We start from the raw sequence: 25,731 nt of genomic DNA, 5'->3' as shown, positions 1-25,731 counted from the left end.
CTTGTCTTCTCAATACTTCCAGTAAATCAAGGACTTGCTAGCGGGGTAGTTCCAGAGATTAGTTCTTGACCTGTGACATATCTATTGAAATGTAGGCTCAACTGAACTTCCCAGGTAAGTATGTACAGGAGTGCAAACTTCTGACATCAGCGAAAAGTCATATACTGTGCAGCTCCTACACTGAAAGTGATATCAGAAGGCACACAAGCTGAGACCAGGATGTAACTCTTTCACATGCTAACATTTATCCAACAAGGCCAACACAAGGCAGGGAAGGAACTGCAACCTTTGTTTCATATGGCTCCTACATGATCAGGATTCTCCATATGTTTTAGATGGTAACTCCTGCAATTCCTAAGCACTGGCCATGGTAGCTGAGGCTTATGGCAGTTCCAGTTCAGAATATTCAGAGGGCACTGGATTGCCAACTGCTGGCCTAAATCATCCAAGACTGTTGGTGGTAATATGCTGACGACGCTCTCTCAAAAGATAATGAACAGGCCACATAATAAAAGGGAAGAGCATGAATGGTGGTAAAAGGCAGGCTACTTACCTATAACTGTCGTTCTTCGAGTGGCCATCTGTGCATTCACACATTATGGGTGCTGCGCCTGCGCAGTGCCTGTTGCCGGGAAGATTAAACAGCTTGAACGGTTTTGGCAGGAACTCCACACCCTCCCCCTCCTTAGTATAAAGGGCCGGAGTGCCTGCCATTTTCCCAGTCAGCTGGAGACCGTCCATTCACCCCCAAGTGGAGAGAGTCAGTAAGGAATTTGACTCATAGGGAAAATACTAGCAAGACAAGCAGACAAAAAAGAGGAGTATACATGTAATATGTATATATGAAAAAGGGCATATACACACATAATTATGTATATATGTTATCATATGGAAAAAACAGACTGAATGAATGAATGAATGTAACAAAATACCCAGTCACCGACACCGAGTGGGCTGGTGGCCAGGTTGTATGAATGCACAGATGGCCACTTGAAGAACGACAGTTACAGGCAAGTAACCTGCCTTTCTTCATTGTAGCCTCTGTGCATCACACATTATGGGTGACTAGTAAGCTTACCACACCTGGAGGCGGGATGGTGTTGTCACTGAAGAGAGGGCAGCCCAGCCAAAGGAGCAATCTTGCCTGGCCCTGAGGGCCAAGTGGTAGTGCCTTGCAAAGGTGCACGAGGTGGACCACATAGCCTCTTTTCAGGTATCTTGCAAGGGAATCCTTACTCGGAGGACTGAGGAAGCAGTGACAGCTCTGGTGGAGTGTCCCTTTGGAGTAACAGGCAGCTCCAACTTGGAAAGACAATAGGCCAGTTGAATCTTCTCAACGATCTACTTTGAAAGTCTCTGACTTCCGGATAGAAGATATCAGACTCTCTTGTCGACCTTGTCAGTACTGAGGAAGGAAGGCTCATGTGTGTACCGAGTCCAGATGTGCTCTGACGAAGTCGATAACCTGAGAAGGAACAAGGCAGTATTAATGCTATCAAGGAGGGAGCCGGTTGTATGGATGGAGGCTAAGAGGTCATCCTTAGAAGAGGAGACTATAAGCCAATCTTCGAAGTAAGGGTAAACGTGATTACCCTGAAGGCGAAGGTGGGGACAAACAGGAGCCATGCACTTGGTGAATACTCGAGGAGCGGTAGTGAGGCCGAAGGGGAGCACACCATATTCGAAGATGTCAGAACTGACAGTGAACTGAAGGAGGCGCCTATGAACAGGATGGATGATAATATGAAAATAAGCATCCTTAAGTCCAAGGATGTGAACCAATCTTCTCTCCTGAGCAACGGAAGAATATTCTGGAGTGTGGTCATCCTGATTTTTTTGGGTTTAATAAATTTATTGACACCATGCAAGTCCAATATCATGTGCAGACCACCATCATGCTTCAGTACAGTGAAGTACTTAGAGTAGAAACCGTGCAATCCTTCGGAGCGGCTAACTTGATGAATCACACCTTTACAAAGCAGCTGAGATACTTCATCCCGAAGTGTAGGGGAGGCTGCCATATAACGGATCGGTCCAGCAGGCGGAATGGTCTCAAACTCTATTTTGTATCCATGCTCTACAATGGTAAGAACCCACTTATCAGATGTGATGGACTCCCAGACGGGGAGTTGACTTTGCAGTCGATCCCCAAAAGGAAGAGAGGAAGGTGGGTTGGAGGTGAGAGGAGGGGTTTGCATGTGTCCTCGGCGAGGGCACTTGTCAGAGTCAGGTTGGAGCCTGGGCTGTTGGAATTGAGGTACATTCTGCCAGCAGTTGCACTGTTGTCTTTGGCCATATTGCTGGCACCCAGATGGGTATGGAGATTGGTAAGGCTGGTAGCGATATTCAGATCTTTCCAAGACCACTTACATCTTTGTTGGGATGGAGTCTCCATACACTGTGCCATAAGATGAGCCTGCTGGATGTTCTCCAGCTTGTCATCTGTCCTGGTGTTGAACAGGCCGGAACCATCGCAAGGCATGTTCTCTACAGGCTGCTTAGTTTCCTGAGGTAGATTCCCAGATTTTAACCAGGCATGTCTGCGAAGCACTATGACACCGACAAGACCTCGAGAATCACAATCGACATAATGTCTCACCGTGTTGAGCTGCTGCCTGGAGAGCTGCATTGCCTCCCCGATGAATAGATGGGCCAGTCCCTTTTGCTGGTCCAGGAGGTATGCAGCAAGGGACTTGATCTTCAGCCAGAGGAAGAAATGATAACGGGCCATGGTGGCCTTGTAGTTCAAGCTGCGAAGACCAAGTCCCATGGCAGCATAGATGCGACAAGACAACGTATCAATCTTCCTGCCTTCTTTGTCCACTGGAGTGGAATGTTCCTTATTCTGACGTCCTTGAGAGGATTTGATGACAATCGAATTCGGTTGAGGATGTTTCAACAGGAATATTCTGTTCCCGAACTCTGTACATCCCCTCAAGGTGTCTGGAGGTAGGATGAGGATGGTTGAGCAGCTGCCAGGTATCAGTCATCGGCTGCTTGAGTGTGGTAATAAATGGTAAAGCAACAGATGAAGAGCCTTCCTTGTGGACGATACTGAAGATATTGTACTGGTTTGGGTTGATACGCTGCTTAACGTCTATCTCCAGAGACTTGGTCATGTGGAAGAACAACCTTTCTCTGAGAGTCACCTGGAGATCCAGGGCCCTGGATAGAGATGACCGCATCTGGAGATGTAGACGCCTCTTTAGAATCATCTGAGTCCGAGTCTGAGATGTAAGGTGGACTGAACGAGGATCCTCCAGGAGACATGGAGGGGTCAGCAAGTGCTGCAGCAGAGGTCGACAGTGTGTCTCTCGACACGGAATGTGGTGTAAAGTGATGAGGATGTGGCATCAGACGCAGCTGGTACCCATACAGGGGTAAGGCCAATTGAAGTGGTCAGGATTGAATTCCCTGTAAGAAAGGGGAATCCAGCACTGCAATGGCTGCGGAGCCGAAGGTGGAGGCGGCAAGAGCAACAAAGGGCATTGAGGCGCCCCCAGAGAACCCTCCAGAGATGAGTGAATTGCAGGTGTAGGTGTCAGAGATCTCGCACACGGTTCTTTGAGTCCTGGTTGAGGAGAAGATTCACAGATCTCTCCGTCGGACATAGAGCCTCTTGCTGCGGCATCAGGACTGAAGTGCAGCGAAGTTGTAACCCTTGGAGGTGACGATGGAGCGGTCACCTGCATCAAGGACTGAAGGCCTGAGGCTACAATTGGAACCGAGGTCAGGACCAAGACCGGGATGAAAGTCAGCTCTGAGCAGGGCAGCTTGTCATGTTTCTTGTGCCAACACTCAGGCTTGTCGGGTTTGTCCTTTTTGGATCGCTTGGACTTTGGGGAACCCTCGGACCTGATATGATTCCTCTTCTCCTTGTGCTTACGTGGTGGAGGGCTAGAGGAGTGCTTTCTATCCTTGGCGACCAAACCCCCGTCGGATGGTTTGGCAGATGGGAGTTTAGATGGTCCTGCTGCTGCAGAGGAGCTGCCCTCAGCTGAAACTTGCTTCATGGCGACCAAGGCTTGGTCCCATAGCATCTTGCGCAGCCTATTCTCACGATTTTTTCATGCCTGTCTTGTAAAAGACTGGCAGTGGCTGCACTTATCTGCCCGAAGGCCTTCCCCAATACAGAGGAGGCACAGGTCGTGAGGATCAGTGGGGGACATTTTAGCACCACACTGGGAACACTTAGGAAAAGTCACCCGCTGCACCATTGAGAAAGGAAAAGGAGGACATAGGGAGCATATAACTTGGGCAGGAAGGACGAAAGAAGGGGTTTTAAAAAATATTTTTTAAATTTTTTTGAAAGGGGGTAGGATAGGGGTTGGGGGTTAGAAAAAAACAGAGAATAATAGGAACGGGGCGAACTGGGACAGAGTACCTATATGTGAAAGAAGAATGAAGACAAGAAAGGAGTTTCTTAACCAGATCTAGCGATAACAGCAAGAGCAAAAAGAGCCCAAGGCACAGCGAATGGCAGTCTCCAGCTGACTGGGAAAATGGCAGGCACTCCGCCCTTTATACCAAGGGGGGAGGGTGCAGAGTTCCTGCCAAAACCGTTAAAGATTTTTAATCTTCCCGGCAACAGGCACTGCAGGCGCAGCACCCATAATGTGTGATGCACAGAGGCCACAATAAAGCACTCATACAATGTGTGGTAAAACCTAACTCAGTATCTCTTTCTCACAGTAAGGAATGTGATTCTATCTTCATGTGCTGGATTTGCCATTTCTACCATATGACTAGCACATGGTCTCACATGTGCAGGGCATCAATTTTGCCACACGTGAGTGTGTTGAGGGCAGACAAAAAATACTGTAAATAGATTGTTACAGAGTCATCTAAAAATAAGGCTTCTCAAACGTGATTTGGATGCCACAAGCTGCTGCTCTGTATTCAATACATTTTCAAGACACGTTTCATTTATTGCACCACTAATTATTCTTTTTGTAAATGTTCACAGAACCTTACTGATAAAAACATGAACAAGCAGGTAAAAAATGGCTGCTTCTGGCAGCACTGAAACATGCAGAAGTTTCATATACTACTTTGCAGCTAGTAGTTAAGATATTCATTGGTCAGATTTGAGGCAGCCAGAGAACTGGTTTCCTCTTACCCATCTTTAACGATAACTATGGATCTGTTTGCTCCTTCCTCCAACCCCTCTCTAAATTCCCTCCAGCTACCTCAAACATGGTTATAAAAAATTATCATGATTAACACTAACCAAGCTTGATTTCTACTGAAGCAGAATTTGAAACCAATGGTTGAGATTAATGGTAACATCTGCTGTAACCACATGCTGCCAAAGCTGGCTCTTGAACTCTTAGACCATGGTTAAGAAAAGGTCTGCATTACATCTTTAATGATTCTGCACTGAATATCACTATCAAACAGAGTTTTAACCAACACTACCAGCTTGGAACCACCTATAATGGTGGAACTCTACTGAAAAACCAAATAATTGTTAAGAGACAAGTATGATTATCTTTTGCACAGGTAACACATTAGTAGTTACTTAAACATGATTATTCATGGTCACTGTGGGACCTTGAAGAATCTTCAGTAAAACACACCTTCAGAATTCAATATTACTTTTCACAAGGATTTCCAGAGCACACAAAAAGCCTTGATAATAGGTGTTGGGCCAATTACACTTAGTTTAAAATCCATTCAAAAGTATTTTACTGTGAGATGTCTAGAACATAAACCTGGTTTCTACAATACCTATACCATCCATTTAAAAATATTTGCAGAACATATTTAGTGTGGAGATACTGGATAAAAAAGCAGCCTCTGTGTGCTTGGGAAGATCTGTACAATTAGCATGCTGATTCTACTGAATCTATTTCTGAATGATCAGATGCCTCTCAGTATCAGCAAGTGGTACATATTAACGACAATAAAATAATCACAGTAAGTCCTTAACTTTTAAAATAAGTAAGGGCAAATTCATAACACTTTATTCATGGCAAAAACACCAGACCTGTAAAGATAATAAAAACTGACCTGTTTGAAGTTAATCAGGTCAGCTGTATACATGATTTTAGATTAGGAAGTTATCAAATTCACATCAAAACATCCATATTAAAATTACACATGGCAAGATTAAAACACCAAAATTGCTTTAGAAACCATTCACATTTACTTTTACATAAAATTATATCCTGCATAGTCTTTCAAACAGTTACCCTGAAAATGCAGCTTTTTAAAAAGCTGTGTTACTTATAAAAGACAATTGTATAGCAAACTAGGCAGGAAATATAATCACACATTTTAAAAATTAGTTTACTTTCATGAAGTCAGAGATGACAGTAAGGAACGGGAAGGCCAATGAGCACGTACATTGTGATACTGAAGAGAAATTAAAGGTCATTATTGCAACCACAACCGATAGATACTGCAGAAAACAGCGGGATCCAAATAGTTATGCAGCAACCCTCATGGGTCTGCCCACTGAGATTTTTCAATGTTTTACCTTTGAAGAGCATGCCACATCACAAACTGCTTTCAAAGGGCCCATCAGTTTCACCCATCATTTGCCCTATGGCATAGGAAGGTGCTGTTAAGAGAAACATACATCCTGGGCGTACATACAGAATTAAAGCCATCTTTAGATCTTAGCCAACGTTTGCAACTGAAATATTAGGCTGCAGTCCTAAACATAATTACTAGAAAGTCCCACTGAACTCAGTAGGACTTACTTCAGGGTAAATATGCTTACAATCACATAAAGAAAGTGAAATAGTTGTTTTACTTCTAATTAGATTTGTTAAACTATCAGCAATATTACTGGACCTTTTTTCCTTTAATACAGTGAAAGAAATGCTATCCTACCTGTACATGTTCTAAACAGTACAAGTTACTTTTATCTGAAAGCTCAAACAGTAAACAGTCAGAACCTCCCATTTATATGAGAACAATGCTCGTTTAATGTCCAAGTAAGAATGCTCAGCACACAGCCGTCTCTCAGGTATGGAGCATAATTCAAACTTGCAAAACATTCTAAAGATTGAACAAATGCCTAAACACTACCAACCAGAGGGGTTATTTTAGTGACAGCTCTGAGAGTGGCTTAGACAGCGCTTTTATTGGAACCTGGACAAAAAGAGTGGCCACAATCCAGAAAGCCACACAGCATGCAATACAGACAGGAGCTTCCAGCATATACACCCCCAACATTTACTTTGTATTTTTAGAATAATTGTCTATAGTGGCAAAAACAGCAAAGAGTCCAGTGTCACCTTTAAGATTAACACATTAATTCCTGTATAAGCTGATGCAGACTGTATCATTTAGTTCCCTTCTATACCACCCAATAGCCTCTGGGTGCTTCACAATTTGAAAAATACAAAATTAATCCCTGCATTAGAGATGAATGGAATATTATGAACATTCAAGTACATGTGGTGGTGTGGGTGGGGCAGGAATTGTAAACAGTGAGATCAGAAAGACATTAAATGTGAATGGTGCAAGTCACATTAACAGCAGTCATACACAGTGCAGTTGTTGCTGGTAACAGACACTGTGGCACTAAATTTGTTAACTGGATTACCTTGTGTGAGGTTGTCTATCATTCTTTCCTAACACTAACACAGTATGAACTATATATAAATCCAAAATTCTCCATAATACTCCGTGGATTTAAGAAAATGGGCTATAGACCACAAAAGCTTATGCTGGGATAAATGTGTTAGTCTTAAAGGTGCTATTTGATTCCTTGTTGCTTATATTTTGGGGAGTTCTGACTTTTCCTACCTCAAGAGCAGGAGGCACATACCCCTGGAACTGAGATATAATCTGATTTTTTAAAAAATCTTACACTATCTCTAGAGTTTGTAAAAGAACTGAATTCACAATTTTAGAGGCAGCCTGAAAGGATGGATCTCTGTGTGGCCCATGGTTCTGACAAGGCACACAGAATGTTTCTAAGTTTTTAGAATATAGAAATGGGAAATAGGGGTGAGGGCGATTCATCAGTATGCTGGGCCCAGGCTGTTTGGGTCTCATAGTGACCATGAGCTGGACCCAGCTGAGATCCAATGTAGTGGCCTCATGTGCTCCCATAGACCCATTCTCCACAGAAGGAGAACCACGGCAATTCGTGCCACATGAGGTTTTTGAACTGTCCAGTTTCGAAAGCAACTTGTCATACAGTATGAGATGCTGCAGGCAAGAGGAAAAGGAGCCTAATGGAATGAACAACCCCTTGCATGGGGTGCCAAAACAACCCTTAATCTACCTGTTTATTTGTGCCGGGCCAAATCTCCAACCTCTGAAGCCCACTTTTTATTACAGAAAATGATCCTGCTGTTTAATTGTGGCATGGAAATAAAATTTGGTCATATTTTACACCTGTGCATGTGTTTCTTTATATAGGTGTAAAGTCTTTTAAAGCAGGAATTCTTGTACAGCAAAACCTTATTCAAATGAATAAGGTATCTTTGAATAAGGTATACATACACTTTCTGTACATCTAAATGCTGCAAATACAAACACTTGTGAGAAAAACATAGGCTAATGAGATGATACAAATGCTGATTTATCAAATTCATCTAATTCACAGACTGACCAGCTCTTGCTTAACACGATTGTAGAAAAAACAGAAATATGGCAAGCAATATATAATTCTGTTGTAAGCGGTACAGTCTAAATGCTAGTTTTTGTTTAGGAAAATATTTACCAAACACAAATTTCAAATTTATATTTCCACATATACTTTTGGCATGCAAAAGGAGCATATGGGAGAATACGTGGACTGCTCCTATAGTAAGACACACAAATAAGGATTGCTAAGTTGTTTCTTGCCAAGCTTTGCTGATGGTAAGCAGGAGAGAAGCATTTTAATAACATCCTAAGTATCTCTGTTTTGATTTTTTTTAGAAATGGCCGAACAAGGAACAAAAAACTCATAAGCAATACAATGGCCAGCTTTTGCAGTATGATCCAGGTCAGCAGCAAAGGTTTTGAAAAGCTTGTTAAGTTTGTGATTGATTCAAGCTCGGTCCTGCGATATTCCCATTCTCAGGAAAGAGTGCTGAGAAATTGTTATTAAGTGTTTCTGGAAATTCTAAGGCTGCATCAGCACTTTGACAGCTCACATAAGAATCAGGGGACTGCTGTGGAAGTACTTGACTATCAGGCACCTGCACAAACACCCCTGCCTGAGTAGCTGAGGAGATTCTTTGGCCAGCTAGTGGTACTTTAGGTTCCCTGGGTTCCAGCTGCTGCTTGTTTTCTTCATCCGTGTCAAGACGGGTTAGTTTTTCTATCCACATGCGAAACTTCTCCTCTGTCTGCCTCTGCATCTCGGCAAAGCAGTTCATGGCCTCTTCCAGGACACTGCCTATGCAGTTCCTATCCCATACGGTGCCCCTGTCAAGCAATCCTGGAATTTCCCTGGTCGCTCCTCCAGATCCCCCAGCACGAATGAAGCCAGCTTTAAAGACATTGAGGCCATTGCATAAGATATCATTAAAGATCATAATATCCATACATTAAGGCATGCGAGCACGTAGAAGCTATACACTTGCTCTAACTGGTGAGGTGTACACACACAAGAGAAGACCTATGATATTCCACCCAACTAAAAATTCATAAGCCTCCCATACTATGGAACGCGCTCCCCAGAGAGGTCTGCCTGGCTCCTTCGTTATTTGTTTTTCGGCGCCAGGCCAAGACCTTTTTATTTAAACGATATTTTAATTGTTAATTGTTGTTTTTATGTATTGGTTTTAAACTATTGCCGAGATGCTCCAAATTTTTAATGTTATTTTATGTTGTCTATCTCTTTGTAAGCCGCCCCGAGGCTTTCTGTGATGGGGGCGGCATAAAAATGCTATAAATAAATAAATGAATGAATGAATACACCTCCAGTGTAACTACTACAGTGTTTTGGCTCACAAAATGATCTTCAGAAAGTGAAATTAATCCAGTTCCTATTAATAACTTTGGTGCCGGCATTGTTGAGTGAAGCCAGAGTAACATAGCTTAATAATCGAAATTGTATTTTCAAATACAAACCCTCGGATCTATTTTATGCATATTTACTTAAAGCCATATAATTTAAGGTCAAAAGAGTTGCTCTGCCATATCAGACAAGGAGCATTCCATTTCCAAAAGTGGTTTCTCAGACTTGCAAGAGGCATGACGTGACTAATTTGTCCCATTGAGCTCAGTGCGCTTACTCTAAGCACTTCCAAGTCTGGATCCAACATGCTAATTTCGCCTTCAGCTCATGCTAATTTACAGAAATGCTGCTTTATTTTGTATTCTGCAAAGTAGCATTTACATTGTCACAAACTTCAGAATACTTCGGTAAGGAATGAGCTGCCACAAAAGTAAGTGTGGGCATTGAAAATGTGAAGATTAAGAGGCAAAGATAATGAATCATTCAAAGAAGCAAGAAATTACCTAGGTAATTTGCAGAAAGTTTGCATCTAAAACTCTCTTGGTTAAATCTTCAAATAAACACTGCTTGCACATTTTCACCCTGTTCTTTCTTGACACACAGTATTGTTATTTTAGGAGAATTATTAGAAGTTTAGGAAATCAAGCCAGGTACTATTTGAGAATCCGCAACCTGACAGCGAGTGAGAGGACAAGAAATTCTAATTGAATTCATGAATCCCTAACTGACACTTTTTCCAGATATTAAAGCAGAGAGAGGGAAAATTCACCCTTTAATCAAAAACTGTGGGGAAATTTTACAAGATCATAGGGGCAGGCCTACTGAGGAATGACAGCATTTAAACTAACTTTTCAGAAAGGAACTGAATGGCAACAGTAAGAATATGAAAGAAGGGGCAAAGGAAGCTAGATTCTCTTATCGATCAGCAGAACTCCATCTGGGAATAGAAGTCTTGGATTTTTATTATAGCAGGCGTACTTTGTAGTCAGAAGTAATGTCCTCCACTTTCACAGTGAGATGACAGAATGACTGATTGTTGCTCACAAATCTGGCATTCTACAATGGCAGCACCTTCTGAAGTGAAAGGTGTTCAGATTTCTTCTCAGGGTTAATTTTGGTCAGGGGAATTATTGGGAAATTCATGGGAATTATGACTCATCTTCTCCCTCCAACCCTCCACAAAGCTTTGAAAGCTTTTCTGTGATAGGAATTTACAATAATTCTGGATGCAGGAAATCAAACCCTGAATTTATAGGAAGCATTTTTCCCCAGTTTTCCAGAAAAAGGCTTCTCAAGAATCCCAGTATTCCATAATATCATGATGCAAATTAGGGGCAATGAGTGCTTCCATCTGTGTGAAACACAGAAGAACTGCCATGATTTCTCCTACTACAATTCCACATATAGAACAAAATTAGGATGGTAATTTCAGGAAGTTTGTAAAACCACAACCAGCAAGGGTCTTCTGACTCTTTTCAACAGGCTGCAAAATATTTCTACGAATAAGCATCAGCGAGGTGCTACCAAAAGGTCAAGTGATCCATGTTCCGCTTAAGCAACCTGTCTGCTTGGCCTTATGCAACCAAGACCCCACTATGTGGGAAGAAGAACCATGACACCACTGCACAAGTACGCTTTCAAGAAATTAGTCTGACCATTTTATTACTTAAGCCTTATATAAGGATGAGTAGCAAGATTTGCTACAGTTTGAACATTAAACTGAATACTCAGCATACCCCTGCAGGAAGCCCTGTAGACAGGATGGTACTTAATTAACCCTATAGTAAATTACCTATATATAGCACATAACAAAGAAACCAGAATCAGGATTATTAAATTTTGGTCTAAGGTACATCTGTTGCTTCCAGCACAAGTTTGGGATGGCCCCTGGAAGCATGATGCAATTAATGGGAAAATATGAGTGATACAATGGTTTCTTCTATATGCTAATGAGGTAAACGCTTAAACCAAGAAGCAGCTTGTCATTTCAACAGTGGAAGCTTTAAGGAATAAAAAGACAAAGAATAGAACCAAAGGGTAAAAAAAGTAAAGTTCCAGATTTGAAATCTAAGGCTGGTCATCATGTAAGGTGTGATGGCCCCCAAAGAACAAACAAACCAGAATACTAACCCTCACTAAAGCCACTCCACGAACCTGTTGAAGGGTGAGGTACAGATCAAATAAATAAATGACATATTCTGTCGAGATGTGTGTTGGTGACTGCCTCTCTCCTCCACAAAATAAGAAACCAGACAGGAATCCTCTGCGAATCTGATACCAAACAGTTTCCTGGCAACATCCTACAAAACAGACGGTCCAGTCAACCTGTGGTCCTCAAGGGATTTTGACCTGCAGCTGCTAGTCTAATGGGTAAGAGCTGGAGGGAACTGTGGCCTTCCAGACATTTTGGGTTACAAGTTGCCCACTCTTGCTATGCAAGCTTCAAAAATCACCAATGAATACCTCTGCTCAGTTCTAGCTATGGGCACGCTACCTGAGTCGCCTACATCTTTGTTCAAAAGAGCATTAAATTAAACTAGCTAGAAAAAAAGCATATTTTGTTTATCTGAACCTGCTTAAACATCTCTTTCTTTTCTAAAAGCTACTTCTAGCAAGCAAAAACCACTAGTCTAAAGTACCTTTAATTCATTTACCAACAATAACAATTGCTTGGACTTTTCACTTTGTAATCTAACTTTGAGTGTAACATACAAAAAGAATCAATTCCACACCTTCTGCTCCTCTTTCTGTTTGTGAGCACACATACATCTGCACAGAAAAGGGCATAGCATTTCTGAATCACCCCATTAGCCATACCAAAATGCAATGGTTAACAAATCTGGGTTGGCCCAGTTGTCCACCCAAGTATTCACCTAGACTGCCTCTGTCCCAAGGCATGGAATTGTCTCTCTGACTTCATGGAACATCTTTGAAAGACAGCACACAGCATGAGACAAAAGCAAAGTCTCCTGCTATTCCTCTTCAGTTAGGAACTTGCTTGTTTGTGTGTGTTTTTTTAACTTCTGCTAACTGCCCAGAAAGCCTCAGCTATTGGGTGGTATAAAATAATAAAGTAAAGTAAAGTAAAGTAAAGTAAAGTAAAGTAAAGTAAAGTAAAATAAAATAAAAAACTGGTGAAGGACAGTGGATGCATGAAGGCTTTTTCTGTCTCTGCTGGAAATCTAGACCTCTAACTTACATGGGAGTTATGAGGACAACCCTGGCAGCTCCATCCTCCCCTTCCAGGGAAGAGCAAACACAGGACAGTCAAGGTTACCATCCAGCTGGAGTTCCAACTGCCCAAGGGCATGAAAACTAACCTCTGTGCCTCTACAATTCCTCTCCTGGTCAGCAGGCCAGGACTGATGTGCATGCATGTTTGCACTGCCTTTGTCAGGAGGTTGGAAGCTATTGTTAGTGAAGGGTTGGAGATTTAACCTTCTCTCTCAAAGATGCTCAGAAGTGATGAAAGGTAGCTGAAGCATGTAGGCTCCCTTCCTCCCTGCTTCTACCAGGTGGCTGGAGCTAAAAGCTCTGGAAGATTTACAGAGCATCCATGAGTGTGCATCCAAAACTCTCAAGCTTGAAACCAGAGAAGGGAGGAAACAGCAATTTTTTTTCTCTACTTGTTTCCAGAAATTGCAGAACTAGCATAAACTGCAGACTTCCACCCATGTCTGGGACCATAGAAAGAGTAGGGGCAGCTGGAGCCGGAGTTAGACTAGATGGCCTGGGAGGACCCTTCTGACTGGCTTTGTTTCTATGTTTTTATGAGTGGGGACCATCACTCCTTCTCTGCAGTTCCAGAGCTGGGAGAGTATATTGGGTTTGTCTCACTTGCTAAAATCTGACAGACCACTCCCTGGGGAGGGGGACAAGTGAAAGCCTGAAGCCTGCTAACATAGCTGAACAATGTTGCTCAAGACAGTTCACAGTGCTTGTGGAATAACAAAAGAAATGTAAGGAAAGTCCTTATGGTAAGCTCTTGAGGGACAGGCACAGAATCCTGTTCTGCCTGTGTGCAGTGAATTTCCCAATGATAGTCCAGGGAGTTTCAGACACGTTATCTGAAATATCATTTCATTTGTATAAATAGGTTTCAGTAAGATCTCCAGTCTCATCAACATATCAACGCATACTTCTATTAAGATACTGGAAATTGCACAATAAAAGCAACTTTCACTAATCCAAATTGGCATTGCTGAAAACTATTTAATTCTGGCCAGTATTCCAAAGTTCTATCCTTTACAAACGGCTGCTTTGACATTTTTAGGAAGTGTTAAGAAACCCAGTTATGTGCAATTATATACTATCTAAACAGAAAACAAAGTCGAGACCTCAAAACTATACATGTCATATGCATGTTATATATATCTTTCTAAAAAGTAATCTAATCAAGGATGTTTTGGGAAGGTACAATATTTACCTTCTTACTCACAAGCAATAAGGACACTTGCACAGTGGGTTAAGTTATTACCACCCCTTTCTGGAGTATATTGTAAGGATACACTGTTAAGAGGGTGACACTGCAACTTCTCCCACTTGGTGTATCTCCTTTTGCCGCCACTGCCCCCCCCACCATTAACTTTTCAGTTGACAGCTGACAACTGTGTGTCTTCCCAGTCTGTTACCTACTCCACTTCCCTTTGAAAGATGAAACACACAAAACCATTAACAAGACAAGACTACACATATCCGAATGCCCTAAGTGTGCACTGGTGTACTTGCAAAACAGGCACACATGCACACACACAATTTGACACACAGTTTGGCAATTTTTAGGTGTCCAACAATGGGAAACACTTGCTCAACTGCACTTTTTTGACATTCATAAAACCAACCAAACAAAAACCTCTCAACTAAAAGGGGTAACAGTTTCAGCAGAGAGTAGGAGTCAAGTCAGATTCCACCATGGAGGATACTGGGATGCTGGCTGGAGGGCTGAAGAGGAACAAGGAGAACAGACCATAATGAGTCTGATAATCTGTCAGGTGCACCATGGATTGTTCTACAAACCCCCCCACTGCATATAGCTTTAGTCATAAGGGGTTTAGCATATTGTGCAAATTTGTCCACCAAGGCTTATTTACATCGTATGTGCAGGGCACGCTTTCTGTAATCACCGTCCAGGTGTGGCTTGTCTGATTATGGAAACACCCCTCCAATAATCCATGGACCATTGCAGTATTACTGGAAGGCTTTGTCCTGCTCCAACAAGTCATGTAACCCAGCTTCAGACAAGATGACAAGCCATGATCAGGTGGTCATTACAGAAATCAGGTTTCATGCACTGACCCAGAGTGAAGATGCAACGGCAGTACATTGCACCTGGTATGACAGGCTAAGCTATCTGCTCATGGGCACTATAAAACAGGAATCTAACTAGCAAAACCCTCCCTACAGCTAGATTAATAGTAACACTTCCAAGAAAATCTACAACTACATGAGTAGTTTTCAAAAACCTAAATAATTTTTTTCAGACTGCAGGCCATTAAACTAAGATAACCTACAGCAAAACTGCACAAAGTTCTACAACAGAAGACATGTCACACTACCACTGCAAAGAGGTTGTGATTATGTAAACATCCTACCCTTCCAAAGCATTCAGCAAAAGTCAGCAAATGGAAGAACTTGTCTATGCACCACTGTTTCACCAAGATGGCACTTGGCCATTCTATACTTGATCAGAGATGGTTTCACAGAAATTCAGCCTTACAGAGCAGAGGATTGTGAGATAATCCTCTTTCCTCAGTAGGCAGCTCACCATCCTCGTGGTTCCCAAAGTTCTTGGTGCGTACTGCCTGCCATTTCAAATGTTTGCTCATACTGCTGTACATGGTCAATAAGCCAAAGGAATGAGCAAGCCTGCCACAGAAATTCAAATAAATTCAAATAATGGTGTGGCATTACTTGTTAACTTGTTCAGACTTTAATACCATTTTACTGAATAATGTTATTTTATTATATTGTATATTTTTATTTGTAACCCACCCAGGGAGCCTTAAGGAGGGATAAAATGAGGCAAGGATAAAAATCTAATAAATAATAAATAGATAAATAAATGAAAGTAACTTCAGGCTGCACTGGTTGATGTTAGAACTAGACCACTCTAGTGGAAGCCACTCCTGGAATGTAATTGTTTTGGGGCTATCCCATTTTATACTGAATGTATTTGCATAAAGTGATCCAAATACAAAACAAGACTGATACGAAGAACAGCTAACCTAGCAACTTCTCCCCAGTATGCCGGATTTGTATATGCAGCCAGCAGTTTATGTGGAGAAGCACATCACCTGCAGTCTGAAACGGCTAAGACCAGCAAGATACATCACTTGAGCTCCTAGCTAGTCTTTTTTAGCTCAGAGTCCTTCATCTCTGACTATACAAATAAATAAATTAGTATTACAATATCAAGCTGCACCAGAGAGCAGAGCTTTAAAGAAGTGTGAATGTCAGAGCAAATCACTGGTCCACCAAGCATGCCTGAACAATCTCCACTTATTTTAACTGGTATGTGCAAAAATGCTCATGAAATTCAAACTGAAATGGAGTTTGCATAGTTATGCCTGACAGACTATACCCATACACAATTGCAAACCCAATGTGTTGTGCATAGGCAGATTCTGTTGAACTTAATAGGGTATCCACTGATAGAAAATAGACTTGAAGAGTCAAATGGTGATCTCAGCATTAGAGTCTTGCTTTTAAGTCTTCTCAAACAATATAGAAACAGCTTTACTTAGAAGCTCATTTCTCTTGTGCAAAAAAGAAATGTGTTCACCCATAAAAGATTGGCAAACCAAAAGCTTTTTAAATAGTATTTTATTTTTATGGTTGCTATAAAATGCAGTTATTTTGAGTACCATATGCCAAGTTGAGTAGTTGATACATATTCCTGGTCATGCTATTTGGACTAAAGGAATAAAACAGGCCATAACAGATTGAGAAGTTTTTCAAAAGGCATGTTCAATATTTTATGAGAGTGGCCAAAATATTTAATCTCTCAGTCAGTCAATATGGATGCAGCAGGAAAAAAAAAGATTAGTGATTGTGCAATCCACACAATGGAGAAAATTAAAACAAACTTGTTTCTGATACTGAGGAATAATGCAGGGGGTAATAATTTGTAAACTATGTGCAAAATATTCCTCACAGAGGCTCTGAAGTAACCCGCTTGCCTATCTGCCACCCACAGCAAGGCTGAACCAGCTATTCATGCATTGAACAGAAGCTGGAAAGTGCAGCATTAAATGCAGGATTGGAGAGAATGGGGCTTTGTTGGAAACAGCAGAAAGATGCCCCAAGGTGTTTCAGATGCAGAGAAACAGCTCCAGCATTTTAAGAGGATCGTCCATTTAGAATAAAGAGCTACAAAGTAGGCTGCTTTAAATATTACCATCTAAGCCACAGTGATGTTAACTGGCACGGGAAAGGAGAAGGCAAGACAGCAGGGACTGGACTCAATTCACCATTATCAGACTTTTTTCCTATTTGCTATAGTGCAAATAAGAACATTGAGAACCCCCATCTCACTCTTAGATTGCTGTGTTTAACTTAGTGCAGCCTTCATATTTACACAGAGCTGCGATTCTCCTAGTTTATTATTTGTTTTCTTAAGTGTCGCTCCTCTAAATTTAGCATGACAGCTAAATGATGGCAGGAGTTTTATCAGTTCAGTTTAAAAAACATCCTCTACCTGGTATCTCTGCAGTGATTGTCTTGCTGCTCCCTGAAACTTCTTCATCATCATCTGATGAACTCGTGCTTGAGTCACAGGTTAGGTCACTATCACTGGTACTGCTGTCCTGCAGCAGGTTATATTTCTTGCGGGCCGCCGCTTCCCGTTTCTGCCTCAATAACCGAATTCGCTCTTTGTGCTTTTGGCTCCGATGACCTTTGACCTTTGCAACACGACCATTCTGTTTATCACTCGACTGCCGGTTTTTCTTTGCAGCCATGGTTGAGGTTTCACTTTCTGACCTGGAGCGCCTGGATTTCCTCCCAACAGTAGACCCTGACACTGCGGATGGGTCTCCCTCTACCGTTGCTTCGGCTCGGCTCGGCTCATTCTCTTCTGCAGAAGACAGAGTGTCTGAATCAGCCAAGTGCCCACTGGAAGAAGGGGACAGCATGCAATGGTTGGAAGAGTCACTCTCATAAACACGGCCAGCTGTCGGCTTGTCACTTTCTGTTGATGCTAGCTGAGATTCTGATGAGTCCCGTCTCAGCTCCATCAGCAAGCATGGCATGGAGGTAAGCACTGCTGAATCCTCTAGGACAGCTCCACGCTCTTTCTGAGCATGCATTTCTAGTTCTATAGATCCCTCTTCACCCAGAGCTGCCTCTTGTTTTTCTGAGAGTTTTGGTGGGATCTCTGGATCAATGAGTTCTTCTGCTTTGTCTACTGCCTCCATCTTCATTTCAGAGTTTTAAAGTCTCTCTCCCGGTCTCAAAGCATGGAGCACAGAGTCTAGTGGACAGTGCAAACTAGCCTAGGGCTTCAGAAGGAAAGCAACCTGCAGGAAAACACAGAGAACAAATGAACAGGTTGGGAGCCACAGAATACCTGAAATAACCTCTGTACAGGATGACAGATCTTTCTGATTTCAAAGTAAAACTGGATACCATTTAGAGAGGCCTTTTAATATAGATGCTGCTGGCTCAAGTGGGGCTTAAGCCCACAGACATCTTTCAGAGGGATTTGAGTTGTGCTGAAGAGTCCATAAATCACTTCCTCCCACCCTCAAGACAGAGGCTTACACTCATCCTGTGAAGGGTGGGAGGAGCAATGGAAGTGATCTTTGCCTCCCCATCCTCCTACCTTTCATTTCCCCTAGACAGACCTTTTGGCCCATCTAGGCCCATTTTGGATGGGGGGAGGGGGCTTGAGAAGCCCCAGGGCAGGCTGTAACCTGCCCTCTCAAGTTTTCTCCCCTCCTCACTCACCAAAATACCTCATTTTCTCAGGTTCTGAGGTTGTGTTTCTGACCTTGCAGAGGGAGCCAACATGGCTCTTTCCATGGTGGATGTGAGGGGGAGGGGACATGGACATCACGTTCCCTAATCTGAGGTCAGAACTCTGTCTCCATTCCCAGATCTGGGAATCCAAAGTATCCTATAACTCCTCAGATGCTGTGTCCAGGTGATAGGAGTGGCCCATGAATTGATCTAATCTGTTTTTGGAACTGACTGATTTGGTAGCCATCACTACATACTGTAGAAGCGTAATTCATAGTTTTACTGTTTGGAGGCAAGATTAACAGTCCAGATGAATTTGCAAAGTAGTGCTGCAATGCAACACTGGGGAGATAATTGCTCCAGATATCCAGGGGTCAAAGCAGCATGTAGTACTGGCCACCTGACTGAATGATTTGGACACAGACAATTCAAATTTAGATCTAAATTCTTCTTCAGCAAACATTGGTAAGGCAAAAAAGGAAAGGAAAGGACTTGCATGATCAAGATACATACAAAACATAAGCACATATAGCACATACATTATTTTTTCTCAGTGAAGTGAGCATCTTAGTTTCCAGGGGACAAGAGGGTTATCCTCCCACCCAACATCCCATTATTAGTAAGCTAGTTGTTCACTACAGCAGTAGTGCGAAAATGAAGTTGGGCCTGGCATAAAAGCAGCAAAATGATTTATGTAATAGTTTTGATACTAGTTGCCCAGATCACAACAGTGGGGATGAGGAAATGCTGGGTTTGAGTTAACCCCCCCCCCCAAATAGTTTAGGGTAGATTGATCTTGTAAATTTAGATCATAGCTGGACTCTGCCTTAGTTTTCATGTTGGCCCTGTTCAAATGTAACAGTGGCGTACAGCATCAATTCGATTAACATACAAATCGCTGGAATGAAAACTGTATACAACTTCCAGAAAACCAGAACAACTTACAAATGTGGCATCTATAGGGTGTTTCCATGATGTTCATGGGTTAAACAACACAAACTAACCCAAGAATGAGATGCGGATTAATGTGTGTTTTTTAAGTCACAAACAACCTTAACTGCCTGGGGTTTGGACATCACAGAAATAACTTGAAAATGTCTCATTTGCCCATTCCTGCAGGAAACCAGAAGTGACATGTGCACAGCCTGCGTGCCCAGAACTTGTGGGCTAATTAACCAACTAGCTGTCACACCCATACAGAGTAACTGTGTCACGCTGATTTGCCTCTCCATCCACAGCTTTCTGTAATTATATTAAGATTTGTCGTAATCTGTTTCTTAGGTCACCTGTAAAGAATATTTAATCAATTATGATCTGTTCACATTTACTGTCTGCCTCTTGTGCAACTGAGAATTAAACACATTCATGCTAACTTGGATTCCACAGCAATCAGTCAATAATGATTTGGAAACAACCCTTTGGTTGCCGAGCCTTGTATGCAAATACAGTCCATTTGACAAAAAACTGCAAAGTGATTTATTCACCTTTGCTATTTATAATACCCTTTCAACATCAACTACATAAACGATTAATGCCATTAGGCAATACAGAATTTTTAGAGAATTGCAAAACACTAATCCTCAATCATTCTGCTGTATCTATGCATAGGTGTCCAATGCTATGCATTTACAGCTGAGTGTTGTTCAATGGATAGAGTGCAGGGTATGGGAGACTGAGGCTGTGGTCTCCTTCAGTGGCTGAGCAGGGATTTAAACTTTCAATTGCTTATATTCTGAAAAACAACAGGTGATCACTTCAAACACCAGTAAGTATGAGAGAAATGACTGGTGTAAGATACAGAGATACAACTACATCCTCCAGATTTGTAGCATTCAATTTTAAAAGTAATGTGTAAAACAATTCTGAGGTTTCTGAACGCCACCAGGATTTCTGTAGCTATGAGGCTCTCCAGAACTCCTACCAAAAGAATGAATGTTCTCCTGTGCAGCTAGATTGAACATAAATGCTCTGGTTATAGGTACTTCACATGTGCTAGACAGGAAGAGGTACTTAAAGCCACATTGCTGGTCACCCTTGGGTCAGGGGCTGCCAATATTGTGCCTCTGAATATCTTCCTTGACACCCAAGATGCCACCCATCCCAAGGTTTGAATCATCTTGCTGAAAAATTCTTTGCTTTAACTTGTCCTCCTTCCTCCAGAATGCCTCTTGGACCTACATGCACTCAGAAGCAAAGGAGCCAGTGCTTTCCCTTCTAGTTTTCTCCTAAAAATGAATTGTATTCAAAAAAAGAAAAAAGGATACTTACTGCTGCCTAGTAAGATTGAGATCTTGAGGAAGGCAAGTTCAGAGAAGAGTGTGTGAATTTTGTTTCTACTATGTGCATGTGTGGCGGGGGTGGGGGGATGACAGTATTTTGCCAGGTATTTTGGAATGCCTGTGATCCTATAATGCCAATTTGGCTGGGCTTTGTGAGAAAAGAACGCAGCCTGGCATTTGAAGTTTGAACCCAAACTCTGCACATAATTTCTTGGGGGGATAGTCCCCTCTCCTTTGTGAATAGGCAGGCCCTGATGAAAACCCCTTTCTGTGACCACAACCATTTCTCAGATTTCTAAGTATACCCACAGACTGAAAAACAATGGAGATCTCTGCTCCAAATGGAAAATAGCAAAGGCCCCACCCACTGTATCATTACATGGAAGTCCCTCCAAGGCTATGCTGATTCAGGCCCAAGGCTGTGTCTACTTCCTACTTTCATCAGCAAAATGCAAAGTTACAACTATGCTGAACCAAGAATATCAACAGTAAGCTGATGGCAATGTACGAGGTGTGTCCATAAAGTAATGAGAATTATATTTTAAAAATTCTTTTACTGAAAAAATTTACAATTGAACATTGTCTCCTTCAAAGTATTCACCTTGTGAGTATACACAATGCTCCCAGCTATTTTTCCATTCTTCATTGCATCCCTGGAAGTCTTCAAGTGGGGTGGCGTTCAGAGCCTGCACAGTGGCTCTTTGAACATTATGCACACTAACAAAATAGTGTCCTTCCAAACCGTTCTTCATCTTTGGGAGTATGAAAAAGTCGCAAGGAGCCAAGTCGGGGCTGTAGGGTGGATGCGGAAGCGCCGTGATGTTTTTCAGCCCAAAACTCTCTGACAGCCAAAGCACTGTGACTTGGTGCACTGTCATGATGAAGGATCCAAGTTGAGCTGATCTCAGGACGCACAGGAAAAACTCTTTGTCTCAAGTGACCAAGAAATTCCAGGTAAAATCTTTGATTCACAGTTTGACCAATAGGTACAAATTCCTTATGGACAATTCCACATGAATTAAAACAACAACAACAACGACCGTTGATCTGACTTTTGATTTGCTCATTCAAGCTTTCTTGGGGTGAGATGACGAGTGTGTGTTTCTTCATCTTGGGATTGTACTCAAACACCAGGCTTTATCTCCCGTGATCGCTCAACCCAAAAAATCAGGCTCTCTTTCCAATGGGGCCAACAGGTCTTGGTAAACGGTGTTCCTTCTGATCAGGTGACAAGTTCTTTGGAACAAGTTTCGCACACACTTTTCTCATGTTCAAATCCTGAGTCGTGATTTCATGAACAATTGACATTCTCAAATTTCCATTTCCCATTTCCTCTGATAGTGAGCTGTCGATCACAGTTGAGAACAGGCCTCACTGCATTCACATTCTGTTCCTTTTTTTGACAAAGGGGGGCATCCTGATCATTGTTCGTCTCCAACACCTTCATGTCCTTCATTGCAGGCCTAGTGTGCTCAGTACACTTGTGCAGGTGACAGTGCAGCTTCTCCATAAGCTTTCCTCACCATCTCTAAAGTTTCTGAAACACTTTTACCCAATTTCACACAAAATTTTATCGTGTACCACTGTTCCAAACTTGCCTGCGTTATTCTTAATAAGAGGACTTGAACAGGGTGTCACAAACAAGAATGTCTTGACTTCGATAGGGCTGGAATGCAAATCAGTGTTCCAACACTGTGGTGAGGCACCCCACCTCAAGTGACCTTGGCCAGCTTCTCCCTTCACAGAGCCCTTCTCAAGTGTAGGAACTTCATTCTCATTACTTTCTGGACACACCTTGTATGTCTACAATTATTATTTCTAAACCTGGTTAAAGAAAAAGAATCACTTTCTCCCAGAATGAAAGAGAAATATCTGTGAAAGAAAATGAGTGATAGTATGTCAGGGAACACTACAATTAAAAGAGTTAGTGCCAGCAATACAAATGCCTGCATGTGGGATTTAGTCAGCAGTGAAAGTCAGAAGGCGTGCTATTAAGCCTTCCCTATTAGAATCAACAGTATGCTACAAGCTCGCTAGCAGAAACAGAGGCGCAGTATGTGCTTAGTAGTAAGTGTGCCTCTCATAATGCACTGCCAAGATTACTCATGCATTATTCAGATTCTTCTTCAAGATCTCTTTTATGGGTCTTTACCTAGCAAGACCCTGATGAACTTGTGAGATCTTCCAGACTGTACCCACAGACTTAGTTTAAGTTGATACAAGAGCAGACAAGAGAATATTTATTTCTGTCTCTGCTAAGTCTCAACCATATCTTCATTTTTTTTACTTCCAATTCTAGTCCATAGAGATAAGTTTATATAGGAACTTAGACAGCAATCTAATACAGCATCCAAGTGTCTTTCTTTATCAGTGAAAACAAATGTACTGATTTTCTTTTAGAAAAACAAAGGAAAAAATTGGATGCTTGATGCTGGATTTAAAAAACAAACCTCACCAATACAACATGTTGATCTTCAAGCTACTTCTGGATTGTGAGGATACTCATCAATTCATAAACAAATCTGATTTAAAAACACAATTTTCATCTAGTAGCAGTAGCTCTCCAAGGTTTCAGACAGGAATCTTTCACAGCCCTAGCTAGACTGTACAAGTTGCATGGAGAGATTGGGTACAGCAAATATAAGGTGAAACATATTCTGCACTAAACTTAGTAAAAGTCTAACAAAGAATATTCTGAACGGTGAGAGACATGCAGAAACAAGAGTTCAACTATAAAAGGAAGGTGTGGGAAAACTATGGAAGTCCATAATATTGCTCAAACTGTAACAATGTTAGTTCTATAAAAACACTGAGTGCAATATCTCAAATATTCTACTGGTAAATTTGGGTGCTGAGTTATGATGGTGATGTACCCAAGAGGAAAATATCAGTATGTCAGGAGCAATTCCAAGGGTTGCAGAACTACAATTTTTGGGGAACCCCACCCCAAAAGCAGATAATAACAAATATACTCAGTGGCTACAGAACACTTAATTTCTGTTGTTGGGAGGTGGAGGGTAAAAACAGATAATTGGGGTTGGGGCTGGGATAGGACAGCGTATTCCCAGAAAAAGACATTGTTGGCAGAACAGGAACATTCTGCACCACATGCCGGGCAGGTTTGTGCATCACACTGTGCCACCCTGCAAACAGAACACAGGGGTCCAGGTGCTTGCGGAACAACCCACATATCCAACAGACAACCAGGCCTGCTGAGATTTGCTCCCCCTCACCTTCCTCTAGACAGCTTTGACATGTTTCCCAGGCACTCCTGAGACACAGAGTCTATCTTGCCTCTTCCACCCAGCCAACTCCCTACCTCAATTGTTATAATTTATGCTCAATGAAATGAATGATTTATTGAATCATTTTATTAAGATATGTGCATACGTGTGTGTGTCTGTATGCACGCACGCAAACAACGGAAGGCTTTTCTTTTTCAGTAGCCTCGGGATAGTTGGTTGTTGATGTTTCTGTGTTTAAACTGTTTATTTGATCACTGTGATGTACATTAGGCTATATGTGATGAGAGGCAGGATATAAATTTTATAAATATAAACCAACAGTATGACACGGTGGTTTTTTTTTATACCAAATGTATTTCAAACCTGCTAAATCAAATCTTCATTAACTTAGGGAAATTGATTTTTTTCAGAAAACTCTGAGGTCAAACACGGGAGTCAAGTAAGAGCTTTGAGCTCTTTATCAGACAAGACTCAACTGTAAACTTACAACATGAGGCCATCTAGAAACCCACTTACGTCAGGCTCTCCTCCCTCCTGCGTGCTGTTGCAACAGATATAATCTCCACAGTGTTAAGGTAAGTAGGAATAAGAGGCATGAGAACAAATTGGAATTCAAAGTACCTTAAACAGCTTTTAGCACTTTCCACTTCTACATTCTCTGATTTTAACTGGGTCAGAGTTCTCAAAGGGTTTACAGGAAGAACTTGGTGTACTATGTGATTCCAAATTCTTGCCCATGAAAATGAATATTAACCACCAATGTCAATTCCTCACCTATAAAATGTAAAAGATAGTGCCCTTAATGGAGGAATGCAAGAAAAATGGTGAAGCACTTTCCAGGCATTTGCACACCATAAATTATGCACAGAATTATTGTTCTGCAGCATTTAGATATCAGTGTTTTGAGCTTTGTGGTCCATCTGCTAGAAGTAAGATAATGGAGGGCTATATAGGAAGGCGGAGAGGGAAACAAAAATACAATCCCTCTTTAAGACTTGAAAATCACACTCACCAATATTTCACAGTATTTCTTAAGATGCATATTTTGGAAAGGGCTGTTTTATTTAACTGTAGTAATGAGAGACTTTTAAAACATCTCTTACTCCATTTCTGCAGGAGCATAAAGGCTTTTCACCAAAGGATGTTCTTACTTGATCTATATCCACTGAATAACACATTTGTATTGAAGTCAGCCCTGAGTCTCAGAGGGTAAACAGTATTATACTACAGAGCTCAGTGTTAATGCTTATTTGGAAAATATGGAGGATATTTGAAGAGGAGCTTCTCAGTGTACCTGTCAAGTTCAGCACATGGCTCAGATGCGTTCATGTGAGAC

General features: G+C 41.7%; 1 protein-coding gene across 3 annotated transcripts in view; it reads right to left on the bottom strand.

The window, feature by feature from the left end:
• Positions 1-25,731, bottom strand: part of CUNH18orf25 (chromosome unknown C18orf25 homolog) — an 81,327-nt gene that overhangs the window by 21,319 nt on the left and 34,277 nt on the right. For 2 of the 3 annotated variants that reach the window (XM_044431594.1, XM_044431595.1), the window contains exon 3: positions 17,610-18,429. In XM_044431594.1, coding sequence (XP_044287529.1) covers positions 17,610-18,333 — 724 coding nt within the window. In that variant the 5' untranslated portion in view covers positions 18,334-18,429. Of the gene's footprint in view, positions 1-2,985; positions 9,443-17,609; positions 18,430-25,731 lie in introns of those variants that run through there. The other variant, XM_044431596.1, reaches the window with a different exon arrangement.

The sequence above is a fragment of the Varanus komodoensis genome, unplaced genomic scaffold, assembly GCF_004798865.1.
Source record: "Varanus komodoensis strain SLA01 unplaced genomic scaffold, ASM479886v1 scaffold22, whole genome shotgun sequence".
In the NCBI taxonomy this organism is placed as follows: domain Eukaryota; kingdom Metazoa; phylum Chordata; class Lepidosauria; order Squamata; family Varanidae; genus Varanus; species Varanus komodoensis.
This window is presented reverse-complemented; position numbering and strand designations above follow the sequence as displayed.